This window comes from Lissotriton vulgaris, chromosome 9, assembly GCF_964263255.1.
Source record: "Lissotriton vulgaris chromosome 9, aLisVul1.2, whole genome shotgun sequence".
Classification (NCBI taxonomy): domain Eukaryota; kingdom Metazoa; phylum Chordata; class Amphibia; order Caudata; family Salamandridae; genus Lissotriton; species Lissotriton vulgaris.
The window spans coordinates 624,598,026-624,618,459 of record NC_141697.1 but is presented as its reverse complement, the minus strand read 5'-3'; the positions used below and the strand labels follow the sequence as shown (position 1 = coordinate 624,618,459).

General features: G+C 43.1%; 1 protein-coding gene across 1 annotated transcript in view; it reads right to left on the bottom strand.

Moving 5' to 3' along the window:
- Positions 1–20,434, bottom strand: part of LOC147691982 (cytochrome P450 2F3-like) — an 889,810-nt gene that overhangs the window by 334,107 nt on the left and 535,269 nt on the right. The window contains exon 5 of the mRNA XM_086938271.1: positions 4,198–4,374. Within this exon, the coding sequence (XP_086794397.1) occupies positions 4,198–4,374 (177 nt within the window). The remainder of the gene's footprint in view (positions 1–4,197; positions 4,375–20,434) is intronic.

The window sequence follows — 20,434 nt, the reverse complement described above, 5'->3', positions numbered from 1 at the left end:
GCCGCTGCACTTGAGGAGTGAAGTCAGGATAGATTGAGACAGAATTGTTGTCAAACTTCAATGGGCCGTGCTTGCGGGGGGCCTGAAGAATGGTGTCCCTGTCTCGAAAGTGAAACAGTCTAGCGATTATAGGCCTCGGGGGTGCTCCCGGCTTAACTTGCCCACCTGGGAAGCGATAGGCGCGCTCGACTGCAAAGAACTTACTAAGGCCTGCGGGAGCGAGTTTAGCAACAATCAGCTCCTCGACCAGTAAATCGATCGAGGCAGACTCCTGTCCTCGGGCACCCCGACTAGGCGGATGTTGTTTCGTCGGGCCCTATTATCGTATTCCTCCATACGTTTGGTTAGCAGGTCTTGTGATGAACGCAGATTCCCAATCTCGGACTGCGCTTCCGCCATGTCTGTTACCAGGCTGGACGCCTTCAGGTCCAGTGCCTTGACCCTTTCATTCGTCTTGGCTAGATCTGCTCGAATAAGGGTAACATCAACCGCCACCGTGTCTATCTTGGACACTATTTTGCCAGCTGCTGGGAAATAGCAGAGGTTATGTACTATTTGGCCAGCAGCTGAATAATTGGACATTTCCTTTAGGAGAATGTTGTTGTGTTCCAGACCTAAATTCTACAGCCATAATGCACAGTTATAAATGTGATCACACTTTGGAATATTCACTGGGGAGGTCTCTATGACACAACAGCTAAACACTGGTGTCATTCCTGGAAGAAGACGGCCCCAAAGAATTCTTCACCAAAAATACAAATAATAGCGGCTTCTACTTAGAACTTACAAGCATGAAAGATGCTGAACTAAAAAAGCGAAGCCCAGTAACTGGTGAGCAAAACCAACAGATTCCATTCCACATCCCCCTTGCCAATAAATCCTACAGAGCGAGTGTATTTATCAAATGTGAGCAGCTACTTACGCTCGCTATATGTGCTCTGTTTCGTTTAGGGTTATTACTTAGTACTAAATGCATCCTTGCCTTTGAACAGACAGTGGTATTGAACTAGGTGGAACGGTCCCACACAGGAAAATCGCGCATATATTAGTTTCAATAGATCCTAAATTCTAGATGGTGCTGTAAGGCGAGGAGAACCACCAATCTCCCCCAAAATTGTGGCAGAGGCCACTGAATACACAAAGGAAATCCTCAGCACACATCTGTAGTGTATCTAAACATTTATGTGCACATTGTATGCATGAATATTAACCCAGTATTTTGAGTTTCTTGTTTTTTCTTCTTTATTCTTATAGTTTCTCTTCAGCCGACATGTGTTTCTTTGCATACACTGGGAAATCGTAACGCCACTTTGTCAAGGCTCTACAATCTTTGGGGAGAACATTCTCGCACTGTTTTGGGCTATGTTGATGACAGAGCTGTCCTTCCGAGCTCATGGATTGTTCAGACGAAGAGCTTTCCTGGATGAAGAACCGATTTTAACGCAGAAGACAGATATTTTACCCATTGTGGGTTGAAATTATCACCACATAAGAAAGGAATATACCAAAGATTGTAGAGCCTTGAGAAAGTCGCGGGATGAATTCCCAGTGTATGCGACGAAACACGTGTCGGCTGAAGCAAAACTATAAGAATAAAGAAAGAAAAACAAGAAACTCAAAATACTCAAGAAACTCAAAATACTGTGTTAATATTCATGCATACAATGTGCAGATAAATGTTTAAATACACTACAGACGTGTGCTGAGGATTTCCTTTTTAAATGCATCCTTGCGTCAATTTCAAATGCAAGGGTGCATTTTGTTGTAAGTAACTAGCACTAACTGATGGTTGTAAGTTGGGGGAAATCCTAACCCAAGTACACATTTAGTGAACGTGAATGACTGCTTGCACTCGATGTTTGTTTGCACTTAACAAATAGTGCTCAATTATTAATCGTCTTGTATAAATTCCTCTTAATCTCAAAGAATTTTTGGGTAATCCTTCATGATTACACTAAACAGAACTATGCAACATATGCCTGCCCCAGTTTAGAAGGGGGCATAGCAACCGAATTACGCTCTGGTCAAGCGATTACTACAAAAAGAGATCTAAATCAACTAACACTAAACTACTAAAAGCAAGCCGAAATTGCCTTATAAAAGGCAGTCCCTCCACGGAGGAAGAAAAGGAAAGGAAAAAAATAATCGCCAAACCACAATGACCAATTGAAGCAATAAGAGCTTTAGAACGGTAAAAAACAACAGAAAAAAAACATTCCCAATCTGAAAACCGAACAAATAACAAGGAAACTTTAGAAAAAAAATATCCTCAAGATCCAATCCTCATTCTCCCAGCAGGTATTAATTGCTGCACAAAATAGGCCCTAACAAACTTTTCAATATAATCTGTAAAATAGCTAACCCTGCCCCACCTGCTCCTAGAGACCATTGAAGTGGGAAATTAGAACCATTTTTCAGTTCTTGCATGACAAACGTCACAAATTGTGGAATGACCTCCAGACCAAGCTAAGACATACATATATCAAAGAAAAACTTGTACATGAATGAGAAACTTTTAACATCATAAATGAGTACTCTCAATAAAACACTGTGACAGGTTCCGCCCCCTCACATGAAAATGGCCCATCCTCACTAATTATAGCGCCAGTGACAAACTTAACACTGGATTCAGATCATTCACTGCCCTGTAAAAACAGGGGGCCTCATTTATGAGGCCTTGCGTCAGTTTTGCGCTGCGGATGCGTCACTTTTTGTGACGCATCGGCAGCGTAAAACATGCGCCTTGTTGCGCCATATTTAAAAAGTGACGCATCTAGGTAGATGCGTCACTTTTTAAACCCCTGCGCCACATTATACCTGCGTCAGGTATAATGTATGCAGAGGGGGCGTTCCCCCGCAAAAAGCCTCGTAAAAGTGACGCAGTGAAATCTATGAGATTTCACTGCGTCACTTTTAGGATGAGGTTGCGTCAAAATCTTGCGCCTGCCTCACAGCAGGCGTAAGACTGACGCAAGCCCTTTCACATGGGGTTTCCCCATGTGAAAGGACGCATTGCTGGAGTTGCGTCACTTTTGTGACACACTCCAGCAATGCGTCACTTTTGTGCTTACAGATACGTCAGAAATACTGACGTATCTGTAAGTCCTTGCGACATGATGCGTCTTACATTAAATATGACGCATCATTGGTGTCGCAAGGAGTGCGCAGTGAAAAGTGACGCATCGCTGTTTTCACGCAGCGATGCGTCACTTTTCATAAATGAGGCCCAGGCTCTTTGCCATACAGTCTTAAATGCGATTGAATTGAAGGAAAGATAGGTTGTGAAAATCCCCAATAGCATGAAAGATCTTAATGATTTCATGCAGGTAACAGTAGTACCCTTATTGGACAAACACATTGCTCATGTTCATGTGGTCTGAGCAGGAGTGCTATATATTAGTTGATGTGGTGCTGCCCTGCTCTGTCCTTCCAACACAATGCAACGCAACAACTTTGGTTCCTGCAATGAATTGGGTTAAAATCTTAGTTAAACTCGTATTGTGCTCTGAGCCTCGGTGTTTTCCGGTGCAATCGCCCCCATGTATTAATTTCAAGGAACTTGAAGGAAAGCCTACTGTATATTGTCAAAATAATTTTACAGGTTAGCAACACAGAAACTTCATATTATCCTCATTCTAACATGCAGTAAAACCGTGGAGTAATATTGCAATATGGGCTAAAAGTATTTCAGCTGGCCAGTTACACTGACCACAATATCCAGCTACATCAAAATGAGTGGCTTAGATGAAGGAATTGTCTAGAGATAGACAGTTCATTTGTATTTATTTTGTGTCTACATAATTCAGCTTGTCTTGTCCTTTTTGCATCAGATCACTTAATAATTAGGGTTGTGTGAAAGTTTGCTAAATATGCATATTATTTAGGAATTCCATTTATTATGCTAAATACATTTCACCGGTTTCTCAAATAACTTTTCTGTATGAATGTATATGTTGCACGCAAAAAAAAAATGAAACACAAGCAGGAGATCAGTTCAAGCAGAAAATGTCTGTTGCCAGTATATTAGAACCATTCTCCTTTGTGCAAAAATCACCATATAATTCACATTATGTAATTTGTCGAAAATTACAGTTGTAAAACAAACATTTTACACAGCTCTATTTAGCACAGACACACACTAAGTAATGCCTGACAAGAGGTACATCACTTACTAAAGAGTCATTTTTGGTAACTTACCTCCTGCATTTTAATGAGAAAACAGTCAATGAAGTCACGTGGGTCACTGGGATCTAATGTTGCTTGATGGTCTCTGATGTATTTTTTCACAAATCTTTTTAACTCCTTATTATTGTGAAGGAATCTCTTGTGAGGACCAGGCAATGGTCGGATAATCCTTGGAAAGTGACTAAGGAGCTGTTAAAAGAGAAGAGTTATGGATAGTTAGCTATATAGTAAATATCACTGTGTATTGCTACTTTGTGACATTATGCTGAGTTTTCCTATGACCCATGGTGGTGTTTGACCAACCTCTGTAACAGTAGCTCTTCCCCTTTCTTGTTGTGCAAATCTTAGCAGGATGCTGCCTATGACATTTGTAATCCACATATATATATTCCTATACGTTAACATGTTTTTCTCTAGCCACAGCTCTGCTGGAAATGAGTGGTGCAACTCGAGAGCATCATACTTGACTTATCAATCCTTACATGTTTAAAACTTGCTCAACAGATGTGAGGTTGCATTGCTTTAAGAGTCTCACCATAGTGGATTCACTGCTGACTTTGGAACTTGAACACGTTGCTTCTATTGCACTTTGGCACTTGCCAAACTTCATGTGAATCTGGGTAGCCCACAAAATCTCTATCTGGGTAGAGAAACTGAAGTATGGGAAATGTAATGCAACACATGCAAACTTAACATGATTCACATCAACTTGACTCATCACTCAGACCTGCATTAAACTCTCATGAACATGATTGTGCTTCCTAAACACCAATACATACAATATTTATATTTGCATGTATGTTACATCCAGCCAATGGACATTGAAGCCAATCTCATGTAAGAACAGCATAGTGTTGTTTTTCCATCCTATCACCCGCACTGTAGGGCAGACTTTTTGTGTCAATGTAAAGTCATACAAAGTGACCCAAAGTGGCATATAGTTTTGCTATGGTATTTACTCTCCGGCATAAAACTTTTTGGGATCTGAAAAGTAGTCCTTAAAGTACCTCAATAATGCTCTGCGCTATTTTCATTTATGTGGGCAATCCATGAGCGGTATTTAGGTGTTCCCATGGTACCACCATTCGCGTTGACACACATTTCTATTGACTAGTATTGTTAGACAGGGCTTTGCTCCAAAAAATAGTAATTAATCCTAACTTTTCACACATTGCAGGTGTATCTCACTGTACAATACACATCCAATGTGTATAAAGCTCTCAAGTTTTGTCTTGGTATAGCATTTCGTACTGAAAGGGAAACCTTCTTAGGAAAAAGACAATGCTAGATAGCACAAACACAACTTTACAGTGTGATGCACAGGGCTGTGTGTGGCACTAGGCAGTCTATTTGTGCGCCAGAGCTGTAAAGAGTGAAAAAGCATAATTTCTTAGTAGATATGGCTCTGTGTGGCTCTCTTCCCCTAGCGTAATGCAGTGCAGCAACGTTGTTTGTTGCACTGCGTTCAAATGGAAAATAATAAATGCCCCCCCCCCTCATGTGTTACAGTATAAATACAGTTAGAGGAGGTAGATCGATTTCAAGAACAAAGTCATTTCTAAAACTCTAAAGTCTATTTATTATAGCAACACCATTGCACAATGAAGATCAAATCCAGAGAAACAACTATCCCAGGATATGTTTTTTTAAGCATGCAGCATGGATTCACATGGCTGAAAAAGTTAAGATGAAATTCAGACAAACATGCAAAAACCTGTCTTGAAGCTATAAGTCACAGTAAATTATGTCATGTATAAAGTTTTCTGCTGTTTTATATATAAACCAATGAGAAATGTTATAACTGCGCCACATTGTTACTCCTATTACCCTCTTTCATACAGACTAAGCATCTGCTGTATTGAAACTGCTGATCTCTGCCTCAGTTTTAGTGGTGTGTTTACTCTCTTGGCTTCCCCCCTCCATGACACACCAGTCCCCTTTTGTTACTCTCTGTTTCAATCTTGCCTGTGTTTTATTTCTCCTCCTCTTCTACCTTCAATGTTTTTTAGGCCGGGGATTTTCTTGGCATTCCATTCTCATCCATCTTCTTTTCTACTGTTTCCCCATCCACTCAGCCCTTTCCGCCTATTTTGTAATCACATCTAGGGAGCTTTTTCCATAGCTCCAGAGCTCCAGGCCCCCACCCCTATTCAACTACAATGTATCTCTTCACTGCTCCCTTTTCATTTTACTTCCTTAAATTTTCTAGCTGCCATCTCCTCTATTCTTTGTTATCTTCCATTGTAAAACTGTGTAGTGCTTCATCCACTGCCTAATTCTAGTCATAGGCAATTGAGATGTGTCCACCTTCCCAACAGATCTCAGTGGCTTAAACGTCTCCCCTATAGAACTTTTAAGCCCCCCCCCCTGCTTTCCAGTAGGGATATATTGTGATAGTGGCAATTTATCTATCCCCCCTGGAAAATAGTGGATTTCTTCTGCCATTTACTCACCCGCTGGTTAAAGAGTAGAATTTATTTATTATTTGGCCTGTGACCTTAAAAATAGCACTGGATAAATAATAGAGAGTCTGCTCTGTTTAGCTGACAACAGTCTAAATAGCAGAAAACATCACTATTTACTCGTCCTCTGGTTATATAATAGAGATTTTGCACTGTCTGGCCGACGGCCATGAATGTAGCAGAAAAATACCACTATTTAGCAGGTCACTGGCTAAACAGTGATAAACTTTTCTGCTGGTGTCTATGCAAATAGCAAGAAAATGTCCCTATTTACCGAGCCTTTGGTTAAATAGTAGACATGCTGCACTGTCCGGCTGGTGGCCAAATAGCGGGAACACTTAACTATTTTCCTGGCTGCTCACTATATAGTAGATATCATGAACTTCTGACTGGAAGCTGTGCAAATAGGAGAAAAAACTTTACTATTTACCTGGCTGCTGGCTAGACAGTAGAGATTCTGCACTGTGCGACTTGAGGCTGTGCGAATAGCAAAAAAAGTCACTATTTACCCAGCCAATGGTTAAATGGTAAAAATTGTGCACTGTTCATCCGGCAGCCGGTCAAATAGCAGGTAACCTTAAATATTTACCCAGTTGCTGGCTGAATAGTAGAGATTCTGTGTTATTCATCTGGCAGCCGTGCAAATAGCAGAAAACCTTTCTATTTACTAGGCAGCAGAGCAGGCTAAACAGTAGCCATTCTGCACTGTTAGGCCATCAGCTGTGCAATAGCAGAAAAGGTTCACTATTTCCCCGGTCATTGGCTAAATGGAGAGATTCTACACTGTTTGGTCAAGAGCTGTATAAATAAAAAGGACACTTCACCATTTAGCTGGCCACTGACCAAATTGTAGAAGTTTTGAACTGTCTGGACAGCAGTCAAGCAAACAAAAAATCTTCAATCATTAACCAACTACTGGCAAAACAGCAGACATTTACTATTAGGTCAGGAGCCATGCAAACAGCAAATAAACGTAATTATTTTTTGAGCCAATGGTTAACCCTTTAGGTGCTACGCACGTTCACCGGCTGACGGCACCACTACCTCGGGAGTGCTGCCGTCGGCCGTTGAACGTTCAAACTGCACCTGCGCAATGGAACGTCCAGCACTGGAGCTGGACGCTTAATAGCAGCTATGAGGTTAAATAGCAGAACTTGATATATTATCTGACCGGTAGCCTGGCATATAGCAATGAAATGTCAAAATTCAGCTGGGTACACAGCATAAATGATGGACTGTATTGGTGGGGTCCTTGCAAATAACTTGAAAAGAAACTTCATTATCCACCTGGTGGCTGGATAAACAGTAGAGAGTATGCACAACTTAGCCAGTAGCTGTGCAAATATCAGAGGAACTTCACAATTTACCTGGCTGCTGTCTAAATAGCTTAAATTTTGTTTTATAATGCCTTATGCAGATTTCAACAGGTATTTACACCAGTTAGAACAAAAAACAAGGAGTGAACACAACTGGCGTCTATCGCCTTATGAAACTTATGGTCGATGTATTATTTGTTCATTGACAAAAAGTGACTGACATCCCCCGGATAGAGGACTGCCAACATCATGTCCTCCAGAAACTATTTCCCCTTTGCAAATTAGTTACACTCCAACTCGGAGTCGTTATCTCATCAATGGTTTGCAACAGCAATTGCAGTTATAAACTATCAATAAATTCCTTTCTGAATTGGACCCCTTTCATGAACCCTCCTATTTGCATTTCAGAAACAATCACAAAAGTCCTTTTACTAACCTAAAGAATTTTCCAACTAATAGACCGTTGACAGAGTTGCTTTTGCCCTCAGGAAGGGGCCAGAGGCCAGGACTGCAAGCCCCAGAGATCCACGGCAAGATCAATACCAGACAGAGAACTTACAGGTGGTAACTATGGGGAACAGTACTATCAACAAGCTATCGGGACACATCTTATCGGATGACAAAATCAGCATTTTGACTAAGAGATTATCATTTGTACCGACCTCCTTTCCCAACCGCTTCAATGTCAAGGCAGAATGACACCGATTCTTCTGGAAAGTACCACTGCGCACTTCTATACATATTCTACTTCATTACCATCCATATCTTATCACCGGAATGGGACCACCCTCTACATTCATGCCACCCAGCCACATGATGTCACATAAAATCTTGACATTTGAAGGTGTTGTGGCCCGGGATGTCTTGAAGGCATCTTCAACCAAGTCATATGTCAAATTTATTTATTTATTTTATTTGCGGGTTTATAACGCGCTTGAATCGACTCTTTATCAGAGTATCTCTGCGCCCAAAAAAACACCAGAAGCATAGTCAAACAGTCTATGGATACTAATTTAGTTCTGAAACAAGAATGTTTTGAGTTTCATTCTGAAGCTCAGATGTTCCGAACATTGCCTCAGCTCAAGGGGTAGCTTATTCCATAGAGTCGGCCCAACTACAGATAAGGCCTTACCACCCTGTCTGGACTTTCTCACAGCTGGAATTCTCAAGAGAAGTTGGTTACTGGACCTAAGAGACCGAGCCGGGTTATATGGAATGAATTTATCTCTCCAGTGCAATGGCCCTAGTCCATTTAAGCTCTTGTGTATTAAACAACAGGTCTTGAATTTTACCCTGTTACGGACTGAGAGACAATGCAATTTCTCCAGGAGAGGTTTAGACGGTGTTCTAGGGGGGGCATTTAATACTAGCCTAGCCGTGGTGTTTTGAATCATCTGGAGTTTGGCTAGTACTCCATCGTTGGCCGATAACAGGAGGCCTTTACAATAGCCAATACGACTAAGTATCAGAGCTTGCACCAAGGTTTTTCTGGTATAATCTGGCAACAGGGGGAAGACCTTTCGCAACATGCTGATGACATGGAGGCAGGAACCCACCATGATGTTACAATGTTGCTTAAAAGAGAGTTCACAATCCAAGCGAACTCCTAGATTTATCACAACCATTTTGGGGTCTGGGACCGGGCCAAGGTCTTGCGCCCACCAGTCCGGGGTCCATAGGATCTTTGCTTCCCCAAAGAGTACAACTTCCGTTTTGCCCACATTGCATTGTAAGCAATTAGAAGTCATCCAATTTGCTACCGCCTTCATGCCTTTGGAAAAAGAAGTTTTCACTTCATCGGTTAGAGTTTTAAAAGGAAACAGGAGCATAATATAACTAAAAGAAAACTTGAGGCCCTTAACACACTCAAAAATAACAAGACCATTGTCATAGAACCGGCGGACAAGGTGGCGTAATTGTGGTCCAGAACATCAGCGACCCCAAAGATTAAATCTACTCGCAACTAAAAGATGGGATCAGTTACAAATCTGTTTCCACAGACCCGACCAAAGATGTAAGAAGACTTATCCACTGTGTAACTGTAGATGGCAAAGAGGCAGTTTTTTTGTCAGAGCATGAATTTGATTATCTCAACAATGCACAGCAACGTCTTCCCACGATATATACACTACCCAAGGTACATAAGAACCTAGAGAAACCGCATGGTAGACCTATTATATCGGGCTTTGGCTCTCTCCTTGAACCAGTATGCAAATAAGTTGATTTCTTCTTGAAACCTCTAGCTTAAGCAATACAAAACATACCTTCGGGATACGATGCAGGTCATAAACCTGGTAGACGAAATTAAATTCGACCCAGAATCTCAACTGCTGGCTACCCTAGACATCACCTCACTCTACATGAGTATACCACAACAACAAGCACTGGAGGTGACGAGGCAAGCCCTAGACAAGAGATCACAACCAGCGGGTGTGCCCACTGAATTTATAGTGAACCTCTTAGAGGTGGCCATGATGCGAAACTTCTTTGTCTTTAAAAATAGCTTTTACATTCAGACCAAAGGAGTGGCTTTGGGGGCAGCCATAGCCCCGGACTTAGCTATCCTATATATATGGATCAATTCGAAGAACAATACATCTTCTTCGACACAAATCCATACAGGGCAAATTTTACACAATGGCGCAGGTACATAGAAGACATATTACTGATCTGGCCAGGTGACGAAACTGAGCTACAGAGGTTTTTTGAATGGTTGAACACCTGCTCCCAAGATATAAAGTTTACCAACCACTGGAATACACATACCATAGACTTCTTGGACCTCACAATCAGAACTATGAAAGATCACCTCTACACCACACTGTATTGAAAGGCAGCTGAAAGGAACTCTCTGCTGAGATATACCAGCCACCACAATAGAAGCCTCAGAGACACCCTTTTACATTCGGTCAGTTCTTTCGCATGCGGAGAAACTGCACCCTAAAGGAAGACTACTTTCGGGAGTCAGATGATTTCATCACTTGCCTGATGGAGAGAGGATATCCAAGGAGACTTGTCAAGAGAGCCAGGAAAAGAGCGTGGTACCAAAACCGAGAGACACTTTTGACGCCAAAACCACAAAAACCTACCACCAATAGAATGATCTGTGTCACAACATACTGCACGCGCAACAATGAATTCAAGAAAATAATCAATGGCCACTGGAAACTCATATCTGATGAAATAGACATAGAGAAACCTCCTATGCATGCTTTCAAGAAAGCAAAGAATGTCTGAGACCATGTAGTTTTCTCACTCCTTGACACACCACCATGTATTACAAACCAGACCATGTGGAACCTTCCAAGAATTGTGGGTCACTTTAAATCCACACGATGTAAGGCATGCAAAATGGTGATTGGAACCAAGCTATTTACATACAAACACCACAACATCCATATTAAGGCCCACACTAATTGCACTTCCAGTGATGTCATCTATGCCATCTTATGCCCATGTAATCTACTGTATGTGGGACAAACCAGACAGAAAGTTAAGGCGTGAATACTGCAGCATTGCAACAGGATCTGCTGCAACAGCCCGGGTGCCCCACTAGGGGAACACTAATAGACACACACACACCCCCAGACTGCATCATATGGTTGGCATTGGAAAAAGTGTTAGAGGGACCCAGAGGTGGCGACATTGGACCCATTTTAAATGTCAGGGAGTGCAAGATGATGTATCTTCTGGATACAGTAAATAACGGATTGAATGAATTGGATGGCACAAATGCACAACTGGCGGGCCTTATCACAGAATAGTTGACATACAAGCGGGATTACACTCCAGGCCCAATGACCCATGGTCTGTTAGTCTAGCAGCAACAGACTTCTAGCACTGACAGCTACCATAGGCTGTCCTATGAGACAGATTCAATCAGCCCTATAGATCAACTATGTCCGTGTCCCTGTGCAAACACGATTGCTTAGTTTCCCATCACATCTCCAGAATGGATATCAGCAGATCATGTACCCAGTGGCAATAGGTGGTCACCACTATTTCCAGACTCTAGCTCATGTATCAGTGACCGTGATTCCTTTATGGACAATGATCTACGAGGCACGTTTAACGTCAACTGTATTCCAACTGTGATGTATAATGAATGTCATCGTATGTGCAAGAACCATGATGTGATTCAATGATATACACGATTGCCATAAACTGTGATTTTCGATTATGATGTGTAATGGAAACTATCCTACGTACATGCACCACGATGTGGTCCACTACTTACTATGTGATGTGTAAACAAATTATGTCCTTTTTTGCTTACACCTTGATGTGGTCTAGTATTCACTATGCCAGTGGTGAGGATGTACAGACACAAGAAACTCTGCGTATGCTATCACAACGCCACACTGTGCACCTATGAGATCTGTTCAGCCTCTTTCCCTCGCATGCACACAGGACGGTCGCAGGACAGGGGGCTTTATTTTAGGTGCCAGCGATTGTGTCGTTCTACTCGGCCAACACTGACCTGGCTCCTTTAAGTCACATGGCACTACATTCTACATATATTCTCTGGATTGGTGCCTTACGAACAGACATGCTCCCTGTCTTCAGGGACGCTTATACTCAACCCTGCATCTTTTGATACATTCCCTTTAGCCGTGACTTCTGGCCACGCATTAGGGTATGTTCTGACTCTTCCACTGAGGACAACAGTGACGAGGGACGTCGCCACGTCCTTGTGCACGTACTCCATGCATTATTTATTTCCTGGTACCACACAGATACCGGCTTCTACTCTGAGCTTTGGCCAGGACAGCCAGGTAAGCGAGCATGATGCTCCGACCTTCATTGTCTTTCCCAAATTGCAATTCGCCACCATGATTTCAAGCGTGGTCACCGGCTCCAGCTCGAAGACCATTTACGCTGCCTTAACTTTGTTTGTGTACACTGACAGCCCCAGGGGTGCCCCTCCTTGATTGCACTAGCACCCCTTCCCCCTTGTTTAAGTTACGAGGTATTGTTCCTCTACTGCGATCTTCCTACAGTGGGAAGTGGTGATATTTCGTTCTCCCTGACCCTCCTGACAGCTTTTCTGGTGGCGCCCTTCATGTGATGTTAATACAATCACGATCTTATCCAAGTCAATCCCCAGGCCCACGCAGACTGCCATCTTCCTTTGGACACTCCCCAGGGGGCCCCTTGGCAGACTCTCTGCGGACATCTCCCTGCCTCTCACAGTTATCACTCAATTGGGTTGCTTTACTGAGAGCCACTTCATGTTCTTCTCTTTTAGGAAACACTGGATTCTTTACCCTATGTTTGCAAGCTGAGACAGCTGCAGATCTCCACGCTGAGTGATAAGAGTAAGTACTACCCCAACGGGTTCCCCCCATGGTGAGGAGCTCAGATAGTAAGATTAGCCCTTCCAATTTGAATTCTCCAGCCATCATGTGACTGTTTCCCTTTTCTCTCTCTTCCCCACCCAGGAGCTTCCACAAGCCCACATTTTACATTTCGACAGCAAAGGCTTCCAGTCGTTCCATTCAAGTAGGTAGTACCTACCAGACACACCAGTAGCATACACAACTACTCCTTCATTTCCTGATAGATATTCTCCGATTATTTGTAGGTGCTCTTCTCAGTCCTGAGGAAGACGCCACTGCAAGGCTAACACTCCGTCCTGCCCTGAGGAAATGTCAACAACATTCAAACACAAACTCTGGCGACATTGTTTATAAATAATTTCTGGTCCATTTGAGTTATGTGTACGGCTGGGAACACTTGACCAACCACAGGCTGGTAAAGTCTACACCAAACTATGTGTATATATGTCACGAATACCTTTTTCTTGTTCCCTACCCACACGTGACCGCTTAATACCCATTCCCTTCCCTCCTTCTCCTTTCTCATAAACAGCACTGTACTATATCGTACAATCACCACAATGAGCAATGGCATTGCCTTTATTTGTTTAATGCTTTGAATATAATTGCATCAAGTGCTCTATTCTTCCATAAAGTAATTAAATGGATACATGACACAACCAATTTGTTTAGTGTTTTGCTACTACTATTTATTTTCTACAAAAATAATTGTCTGCTATCATGACCACACCGTTTTGCACTATACCTGAGATCTCAGTCACAGCCCGCCGTCAACACCACGTTCTTCGCTCAGGGAGGCGTTCAAAATCAGCCGAGGTCTCCGGCAGCAAAGAGACCGTTGACAGAGTTGCTTTTGCCCTCAGGAGGGGGCCAGGACTGCAAGGCCCAGAGACCTCAGTGGCGGCACATAGTCAACACCATGTTCTTAGCACGGGGAGGCGATCAAAATCAACCCAGGTCTCCCGCAGCATGGGACGCGCGCAGGCATGCCTGGGCCATGCCCTCTTGGTTGGTTACTTACATTCGGGGCAGACAACAAAACACAGCAGTTCAGTTTTTACCACGCCAGAGCCAGAACCTACCCGATTCAAGCAACCAGAAGTCCTGGATGCCCAGCAATGTGGTGAGCACCTGTTAATTGTTCAACTGATTATAGCATGGACGACCTAGGTTCGGTGAGGTACTGTGTTTAGGTTAGCATTAATCTAACATGGGAAAGAGAAAAGCTACTAACAACAATCATTTGTCTAACAAAAAAAGGACTACCATTGACCGATTCTTAGCTAAAGCAGTGGGTGCCATCACCAAGGAGATTGATAAGGCATAGAAGAGATTATCTATGGGTTCTAAAGGTCCCCCAGTGCCTGAACTTTCGAGGGCTGACTCACTAGAAGCAACTATCACGAGTCCTGTCATGACTGATAGCACACAGGCTTCTGCCCCAGGGGCCGCAACACCACAGGGAAGCAAGCAGTGCGTAAGTGCTTTATCACCAGGCACTGCAGGGGTGGACAATGGGGTCCCCCCAGCTAACAACAACAAGAGTACCGAGGCAGAGGTGTCACCAGCACCCAGGAGATTGCGTAAAGCGAAGAAGAAAAACGAGCCCACAAGGAGAGTGGAGGAGCCACAACCTTTGATTAGCCCGATAGACATAGGGACATTTTGGAATACTCTGAGGGGGTTAATTACAAACTTGATGACCAAACTGTTCTCTCAGGTCTGGGACAAATTGGAAAAAGGATTATCAGATTCCAGAGAGACACTTGGGAAAGTGGAGAATATGTTGAATACCATTTCTAAACTCTCGCGACTGAGTAGTGCCCAACCACAGGTAGCATGCCCCCAGTTTGCATGGGCAAAACGAGCCAGGAAGTCGAGCACCAAGCTCTGATAGACTATTGAAGAATGGGCCTATGAGATACATAAGGGACCAGGGGATGGAGATTGGTTGCAGGTTTAATTCTCAAACTTATGGTATGGTGAGATGAGAAGGGGGGGGGGGGTAAGGGACTAACATGCAGCACCAGGTGTGCATAAGAAAGCGGGGGTTAGCACTAAGAGCATTTATAGACCAGGTCTGCCAGTAATTGATCTGCCTCCAGCATGTTCTCCCTATACTGTAGTTCTGGTGGGGTTTCATAGTTTGGGAGTAGGTACTGAGGAACCCATAGATAATTTGATTAATAAAGTGTCTCACTGGTTAGGGAAACAGCAGATTCAACGTAAGGGACCATTCTCATATCCTGATGGCAAGAAGGGTCTCTTGGATTGGAAAATCTGAGAGAACCTTCATGGGCAATTCTGTGATTGTCTACTTCAGAAAACTTGCACACAACATTTAGAGACACTTGGTGAGTTCCCTTTTTATGCCTCAGAAATGAAACCACTTCCATAAGTTTTTTTCTACAGACCGGATCTACTGTTCTAGCAAATAATAACGCCCTTGAGATGGAGGGGGGCGCATACACTGGGGAGGGAATGGAGTTGTCTTCAAATACTTATGCCCCCATGTCGGATCTGAACCGCATGCGCGCTAGCGCAATTCCGTTCCTGTGCTGAGTTTTTTTAAATCGCACTTTACGTGACGAGCTGGGCTCGTCATCAGCGTGTGAGGAGGCTACGCCATGACGAGCCCAGCTCGTCATCAGCGTGGAAGGGGTTAATGATCTAGATTGACAGGAGGCGGGCATTGAACACAGCCTAGGACAGATAACAGCGACTGACCCTCCAGCACAAGTAGTCACGCCCAGGGTGGATTGGCAGAGAGTGAATGTAGACCTCCCTATAGATCACACTAACCAGAACTGCTCACAGGTCACCAGGGGGACAAGATAATATCAACCATTTTACCCAGTACTCTGGGAGGGAGAGAGGTCTTTCTGATCTCTTGGAATGTGGCTGGATTAGCCTCAAAATTGGACAATGACAGTTGGATCCAATTTATAACCTCTTATTAGAACATTTGCCTGCAGGAGACCTGAGAGGTGACAAATATATTCTTCATGGAGGGCTATAAGTCGTTCTTCCTTCCAGTGGAAGGCTCGATACAAGGACGAGCCAAAGGTGGTTTAATTATATTTATTGCCCTCGAGCTTTGTGGGTCTGTGAAACAATTTAGTTGGAACTCTGCAGTGGCACAAGGTTTAAAGCTGGTGTTAGGTAGATTGAACTGGTTTACAATCATTCATTGTTATAATGCTAAACATAGGAATTTGGGCCTATCGAGTTTGAAGGAGCTAGCTTGTCTATTAGATCAGTTACAGAGGGACAATTTACCTCGGGGTAATCTTATCTTGTGAGGAGATTTTAATTGTCATTTATGTTCAGACATCGGACAAAGTACGAGGGCTACTTCCACATGCCTGATAGAAGAATGGCACATGGAGTATTCTGTAGATGGACATGAATTAAATGTTCCTTTAAAAACCTATGACCTAACGTTTACCTTACCAAATGCAGTATTTGCTCCCAATAGTCGTTACCCCCTACCTATAAAGGAAGGAGCTGCGCTGCCACCATTGATCTTATTTTTGTATCATCATCTCTAGTCCACACTATATTGTTTTTCAGGACTGTAGAAAGCTCCTACAGCGATCATAACCCTTTGATTTTGGGCTATTGGCACAGAGTGTTTAGCTAGTACTCGGTAGTAGGATGGGGAGGACAATAGGGCCTACTGACCAGGGGAGACGTTTGCAGTGGTCCCAGTTGGACAGCAATGCTTTCATTTCATCCCTTTTGAAAGAGAGGCAACAGGAGATTATGAAGTGCCTAGATATTTCACCATCAGAGGAAGATGTACTCGGTTCCTTTGAGGCTAAGCGAAGTCAGTGGCTGCTCTCATTGCTGTCCCAGTGGCCACTTCCCACTCGGATAGCCCAAAGTGTTTTGACAGTGAGTGTCCTCAAGCACTGAGGAAACTTCAAATGGCCCTGATAGAGTCCCCTCCCAATACATCTATGGTAGCCATTTGCCGCAATAATTATAATAAAGCACTCCAGAAACTGAGGTCTTCTTTACAAAAACAGGCTTGGAAGGAACTGGTCCAGGCTAGTGAATTAAAAGATAGCTCCTTATTCTGGAAAGTTATTAAAAGACCCTGTTGTTTCTGAACCAGACAAACCATCAGTATGTCATCACATCACACAGGACCAATGGAAAAATAATTTCCAAGGGGTTTATAATTACAGGGATGGAGACAACTATAACAATGTCCGGGAGCTCTTCCCATGTGTTTCTCAGATTAATTTTCAGTTAGAAGAGGTAATAATAGACATAGAGGGATTGACCAATATTAAGGCCCCGGGCCCAGATGGGATTCCCCCAGACATGTTTAAGAGCAACATTGACGTGTGGGCCCAATTTTGACTAGGGTTTTGAATGCAGCAGTGTCATCTGATATGCCCCAGTCTTGGTCCTCTGCTAAAATAGTCCACATTTACAAGAAGAGGGACAGGGATAACCCCAACTGCTTCCGACCGATATCCCTGATTGATTAGACAGTCAAGGTTATGGGTCGGTCATATTAAATAGGTTAGTGCAGTGGGCAGACAAAAATCTAATTATCTCGGAGTTCCAATATGGTTTCCTTGCAGGTAAATCCACAGTGGGCCAATGCCTAAATCTCAATTTACTGATAGCAAAATATACAATCACCAAAGTGGTATCCATTTATTTAGGCTTCATGGATTTTACTGCAGTGTTTGATAGGGTTAACTGCAGTAAACTGTGGTCTCTACTAGATGAATTAGAAGTAGAGCGATCTATAATAAATACCCTGATTACTTTGTTCCCACACCTCAGCAGCAGTCTGTTTTACACAAGAAGAGGGACTTACCGACCGCTTCAAATGCTCAAGAGGTGTTTGCCAAGACTGTATTCTAGCCCCTTTTTTATTTATGTTGTACATTAATGGGCTGAAATCTGCCTTGATTTCTTTGCAGGTGGATACTCCGAGAATAGGCAGTAGACCAGTACCAATACTGCTGTACGCAGACAATGCTGTGCTTATTGCACACGCCAAGAGCGTTGCATGTTTTAGTTGACGGGTTTGTCTCCTTTATGAATGGGTTGGGTCTGTCCCCCAACTATGCCAAGTCATTTGTGATGGAAGTGGGTGGTCGAGGGAATGGTACAAATTCTTATAAGGCAGGCTCTTTTAGTATAACCAAAGTCCCAGCCTTTAAATACCTTGGGGTTTCATTTCACGCCAAACTAAACTGGAATACCCTGAAAGAAGAGAACGTGATGGGAACGAAGACCGCAATGGGAGCTGTAGCAAACTTTGCACACAGATTATGTACTTGGTCGCCTTGGGTGATTTTAAAATGATTCCATTCAATTTGTATCTCTAAGGCCTTGTATGGGAGCGAGATTTGGGGTTACAAGACACTGGTGGAATTACAGACGATGCACAACAAATATCTGAGACAGCTGTTAAAAGTCCCTCAGGGTACCCCCACTTACTCAGTGCATGAAGAACTTGGGGTGAGGGATGTGACTGACTTAACTGCAGTTAAGCCTCTGCTTTGTTGGGTGGATATTTTGTCCAATGAGGAGGCCTTATTTAATCAAGCAATAATTTAGCCTCTAATTGGATCATGCCCTTAAAGTCCCCTGGCTAAGATATATTAAATAAACACTCTGTACCCTGGTAAGAATAGACATACTTACCAAATATATAACAGTGAAGGAGGAGGTCAAGAAACAAATTAACAAACTATTCTCTAAGAAATTTAGTGAGGAGCGGGAAGGAAAGGAACTAAGTAAGATGTCAGTCAGAGCACATGTCCTATTTCAATCAGTGCTGGGAACAGAGCATTCCCTCACTATTTTATCCAGCGCTTATGATCACTTTTTAATTTCTCGTTTCAGATGTAATATTTTTCATCATTTAGTGGACTCTCCTCCAGGCTTTGTAGCTCGAGCCAAGGATAGAGGGCCTTGTGGCTGCAACAATAGGTCTCCACAGGATATTTTACATTTCGTCTTTCTATGCAACTATTTTACGTATCCCAGGAGACTGCACCTGAAACCCTATTTAAAAGAATGGGGATCCAGACAGGCTTGAATCACAACTTCTGCAGCATGAACGCACGTTATTTGTGGTTGCACACTCACTTTCGAAGAGCAATGATGAGATCTAGGATAACCATACATGACTGAGAGAGAGAGGTTTATGTACGAATAGTGACATGTTGACATAGCACTTTCAGGGAAACAAGTTAGCATTTACAGTAGTTCATAAGCTAGTGGTCCCGCAAGATGAGTGTATACTGTAATGTCATTTTAGAGTTGTGTATAAAATTATATATTTTTTTAATGTATATGATATTGTTTTTAATATATTGTATCATTTATGGCTGTGTTCTTTGCTGAATAAAGTTGTTTTTTATTATTATTATTACTTAACTAATATAAAGGATTTTGCACATAAGTATTTTTTTTCTCACAAACATTGTTATTCTACGACATAAGGCTCTTACTGCTAAAAACTAGTCTAGATGCAGGCACTAATTTATAGGTCTAATGGTTCCAAAAGTTTAAACGTTTCCAACTTATTTTGACAGACATGGCACAGAATACCACGCCATTACATTATGGGCCTAGACATAGTGACTTGGAAGTCCCCTTATAAATGCTCATACTCCTTCGCATTTACCTGAAGATGTGACTAATAATCAGGATGATTAGAACCTTTGCAATACTAGGGCCGATTAGGATGGCGGTGAATCCGCATCCTCCGGGCCGACGGAAGCCACCGCCGGCCTGAAGGATGCAGATTCACTGCTGCGGCCACAGAAAACACCCACCGCCAGATTAGGATGGCGGTGGGAATGCAGTGGGACCAGCGGCGGACGGCAGGTCCGTCCGCCGCTGATCTGCGGGGTGTGGAGGGCTATCTGGTGGCGGTGTCTGCAAGACACTGTCAGCCAAATTACGATGTGCATTTAAACATGCTTTTCCACTGCGGCTTTTCCGCAGTGGAAAAGCATGTGGTCTTTGGTGATTGGGGGCCCGTTGCGGGCCCCTACGGATTCTGGGGGTGGGGGTGCACATGGTACCCCCCAGCATTTGCATGCACTTTTGCGGCAGGCACCGCGAGGTGCCTGCCGCTTTGTGCATGTAA